At 64.2% G+C, this 4,287-nt stretch overlaps 1 protein-coding gene across 1 annotated transcript; it reads right to left on the bottom strand.

Annotated features, from left to right (window-relative positions):
• Positions 1 to 647: 647 nt before the first annotated feature.
• Positions 648 to 3,807, bottom strand: LOC132072102 (transcription factor COE4-like). Its single transcript, XM_059470105.1, has 4 exons — positions 3,708 to 3,807; positions 2,945 to 3,124; positions 2,095 to 2,286; positions 648 to 913 (listed from the first exon to the last, which is right to left on the bottom strand). Exons 1-4 carry the CDS (start codon positions 3,805 to 3,807, stop codon positions 843 to 845), a joined length of 543 nt encoding a protein of 180 aa, XP_059326088.1. The 3' UTR covers positions 648 to 842.
• Positions 3,808 to 4,287: the final 480 nt, after the last annotated feature.

The following is a 4,287-nucleotide window of genomic DNA, read 5'->3' as shown; positions in this document are numbered from 1 at the left end:
TCCTGACCTGGAGCTTCCATCCCACCAGGATCATCCATCCCATCCTGGAGCATCCATCCTACCTTGGAACATCCATCCCTTTCCAGAGCTTTCATCCTACCTTGGAACATCCATCCCTTTCCAGAGCTTCCATCCCATCCCGAAGTGTCCATCTCATCTGAGAGCATCCATCCCACCTTGGATGATCTACCCCACCTCGGAACATCTGTCCTACCTTGGAACACCCATCTCATTCCAGAGCATCCATCCCACCTTGGATGATTCATCCCACCTTAGAACATCTGTCCTGACCTGGAGCTTTCATCCCATCCTGGAGTGTCCATCTCAGCCCAGAGCATCCATCCCACCTTGGATCATCCATTTTTTTTCAGAGCTTCCATTCCACCTTGGAACATCCATCCCACCTTGGATCATCCATTTTTTTTCAGAGCATCCATCCCACATTGTATCATCCATCCTTTTCCAGAGCTTCCATCCCACCTTGGATCATCCATCCCACTTTGGATCATCCATCCTTTTCAGGATCATCCCTCCCATTCTGGACCACCCCTCCCGCCCATCCCAGCGCCTCCACCCCTCTCCCTCCTCCGCCCCATTCCCGGCTCTCTCCACCTCTTCCCGAGGCCAAACCCAGGAATTTTGGCTCATTCCAGGATTTCCCCGAGTCCCCCCTCAGCTGGGCCAGGCCGGGGCCACCCAGGGTGGGATCATCGGGGGAGTGGGTCCCCTCATCCCGCTGGGCCTGGCGGCTCCACCCAGCTCCGAGGGGAGGGGACAGGGATGTCCCCAGTCCTTGTCCCGGCGGGGATGGGGGATCCGGAGCCCCTCCGGAGACGCCGTCCTTAGGAATAGGCCAATCCCTGGAGCGGCCGTGCCGGAGCATGGAATTTGTCCGAGTCCTCGAAAGCTGGGTCTGGGCAGGGTGGGGACAGCGTCAGCCGGGGGACATTGGGGACACTGGAGGACAGAGCGGGACAGGGATGCGGGTGGCACAGGGCAGGGACATCAGGAAGGGAGTGCAGTGACATCGGGGACCCTCTGTGTGGCAGGGGGACTCAGGGTGGGTGTTGAGGACACTGGGGACCTTGGGGACACAGGGGGGACAGGGACACGGGTGGCATTGGACAACCCCAGGTATGGGTGTCACATGGACAGGGACATCAGGAAGGAAGTGCGGGTGACACTGGGGACTCTCTGTGGGTTGGGGGGACTCAGGGTGGGTGTTGGGGACACTGGGGACCTTGGGGACAGGGATGCGGGTGGCATGGAATAGCCCCTGGTATGGGTGTCACATGGGCAGGGACATCAGGAAGGAAGTGCGGTGACACTGGGGACTCTCTGTGGGGCAGGGGGGGCTCAAGGTGGGTACTGAGGACAGTGGGGACACTGGGGACACAGCAGGACAGAGATGCAGGTGGCATGGGACAATCCTAGGTGTGGGCATCACATGGGCAGGGACATCAAGGACCCTCCATTGAGCAGGGGGACTTGGGGTGGGTGTTGGGGACACGGGGGACCTTGGGGACACTGGGGACACGGGGGGACAGGCCCCAGGGTGGAACAGGGCAGCTCCAGCCACGCTCATGGGCGGGACATTGAGCAGGTCCAAGGATTACAGTGACACCAAGGTCACTCTGTGGGACAGGGCCACCCAGGGGCAGATGTCAGGGACCTTGGGGACAGAGAGGGACAAGGGTGGCACAAGGCAGTCCCAGCCATACCCAGGCATAGGACATCAGCAGTGTGGTGATATTGGGGACCCTCCATGGGGCTGGGGACAGATGTCAGGGACCCTGGGGACACAGGTGGCACAGGGCAGCCCCAACTATGCCCAGATACAGGACATCTGGAGTGTGGTGACGTCGGGGACCCTCCATGGGGCTGGGGCCACCTGAGACTGATGTCATGGACCTTTGGGATAGTGGGGACACTGGGGACAGAGAGGGACACGGGTGGCTCAGGGCAGCTCCAGCCATGCCCAGGGACAGGACATCAGCAGCGTGGTGATACCGGGGACCCTCCATGCGGCAGGAGCCACCCGGAGCTGTGTGTCAGGGACCGCGGTGGCCTTGGTGGCCCTGGGGACAGGCTGACCTTGTAGGGCGCTGGCGCAGGCGGGCGGGGGGGACCCCGGCGGGCGCAGCACGGGGGCGAAGGCGCTCTTCTGCTTCACGGCCGAGATCATCGTCACCGGGGAGAAGGAGAAGCCACCGGGAGAGGTGGCAGTGCCCCCGCCCGAGGTGACAGCGACGGATGAGGAGCCCAGCGGGGGACTGGCGGGCAGGACTGAGGGGACAGCCACACACACGGCTTGGATGGGGACAGGGGACACCATGAGGGGATAGGAGGGGATGGGACGGGGACAGGGATGGGGACAGGGAGAGAGGCAGGGACAGGGACAGGATAGGGCCAGGGATGAGGACAGGGATGGATACAGGGACAGGATAGGGAAGGGGACAAGGACAGGGATGGGGACAGGGACAGGGATGGGGACGGGGACAGAGATGGGGACAGGGAGAGAAGCAGAGACAGGGACAAGGACAGGGCCAGGATGGGGCCAGAGATGGGGACAGAACAGGGAAGGGGACAGGGACAGGCACAGGGATGGGAACAGGAACAGGGAGAGAGGCAGGGACAGGGACAATGACAACGATGGGCCAGGATGGGGACAGGGACAAGGACAGAGCTGTCCCACCTCACCTGACCATGTCCCCACTCCCTCTCCCACCCTCAGTGATGGCTTTGGGGACACTCCAGGGTTGTCACACGGCTTTGGGGACCCCATAGGGCTGGCCCATGACTCCGGGGACCCCCAGGGACCCCACAGTGACTTTGGGGCCATGAACCCCCCTTCAGGACTCCCCCAGGGCTGTCACACGGCTTTGGGGAGCCCCCTGAACCCGTGTCCCCCACCCCCGTGGGTGTCCCCAGGTATGTCACTCACTGGCGTAGGGCGAGGTGGCAGTGGAGCCGTTCAGGAAGCTCGGGGGGGACCCGGGCACGCCCAGGCCGGCCATGGTGGCCCCGCCGAAGCCGCCGGTGGCCCCGGCAAAGCCGGGCTGGGGGGCCGAGCCCGGGGGGCCGAACCCCCGCGCCGGGGGCGTCCCGGGGCTGCGCGAGAACCCTGCGGGGACAGCGACACGGTGGCACGCCTGGAGAGGGGGGACACAACGCCCCGAGGCCACCGCGCACCTAATGGGGAACCCTAACACTGCAGGGACAGCGACACGGTGGCACCTCCCGGAGAGGGGACAGAGACTCTCCAGATTGCCCCCATCCCGCCCCGGGGTTTGGTCACAGCCCTGCGGGGACAGCGACACGGTGGCACCTCCTGGAGAGGGGACAAGGGCTCTCCGGACCACCCCCACCCCGCCCCGGGGACACCGCGACACGGTGCCACCGCCTGCACAGGGGACACAACCCCGCGAGGCCACCTTGCACCTTGGACAGAGCTCTGAGGGGACAGGGACGGATGGCACCTGCCAGGGAGAGGACAAAAGCCCTCCTACCACCCCGAGGCCATCACACACCTTATGGGAGCACTGAGGGGACCAACAGGTGGCATCACCCAGGGAGGTGACAAAAGCCTTCCCGCCACCCCGAGGCGACCCCGAGGCCGCCTCACACCTTGGTCACAGCCCTGAGGGGACAGGGACACGGTGGCACTGCTTGCACAGGGGACACAACCCCCCGAGGCCACCGCGCACCTTGGACAGAGCTCAGAGGGGACAGGGACGGGTGGCACCCGCCAGGGAGGGGGCAAAAACCTTCCCGCCACCCCGAGGCCACCTCGAGGCCATCGTGCATCTTGGTCAGAGCCCTGAGGAAAAGCCACACGGTGGCACCGCCTGCACAGGGGACACAATGCCCCGAGGCCAGTGCACACCTTATAGGGAGCTCTGAGGGGACAGGGACTGGTGGCACTACCCGGGGAGGGGACAAAAACCTTCCCGCCACCCTGAGGTGACCTCGAGACCATTGCACACTTCATGGGGAGCACTGAGGGGACAGCAACAGGTGGCACCATCCGGGGAGGGGACAGAAGCCCTCCCACCACCTCAAGGCCACCTCAAGGCCATCGCACACTTTATAGGGAGCACTGAGGGGAGAGCCACAGGTGACACCTGCTGGGGAGGGGACACAACACCTCCGAGGCCATGGTGCACCTTGCTCAGAGCCCAGAGGAGACAGCAATGGGTGGCACACCCGGGGAGGGGACAAAAACCCTCCTGCCACCCCGAGGTGATTCCCCGAGGCCACCTTGCACCTTGGTCACAGCCCTGAGGG

This window comes from Ammospiza nelsoni, chromosome 4 (genome assembly GCF_027579445.1).
Source record: "Ammospiza nelsoni isolate bAmmNel1 chromosome 4, bAmmNel1.pri, whole genome shotgun sequence".
NCBI classification, from domain to species: Eukaryota; Metazoa; Chordata; class Aves; order Passeriformes; family Passerellidae; genus Ammospiza; species Ammospiza nelsoni.
This window is presented reverse-complemented; position numbering and strand designations above follow the sequence as displayed.

Coding starts and splice junctions, on each gene's coding strand:
- LOC132072102 (XM_059470105.1), bottom strand. CDS start 3,807: ATGCACGATGGCCTCGAGGTGGCCTCGGGGTGGCGGGAAGGTTTTTGC. Junction 3,125..3,707: donor CCCTCTGAGCTCTGTCCAAG/GTGCGCGGTGGC, acceptor CTGTCCCCGCAG/GGTTCTCGCGCAGCCCCGGG. Junction 2,287..2,944: donor TGCCACCTCGCCCTACGCCA/GTGAGTGACATA, acceptor CTGTCCCCTCAG/TCCTGCCCGCCAGTCCCCCG.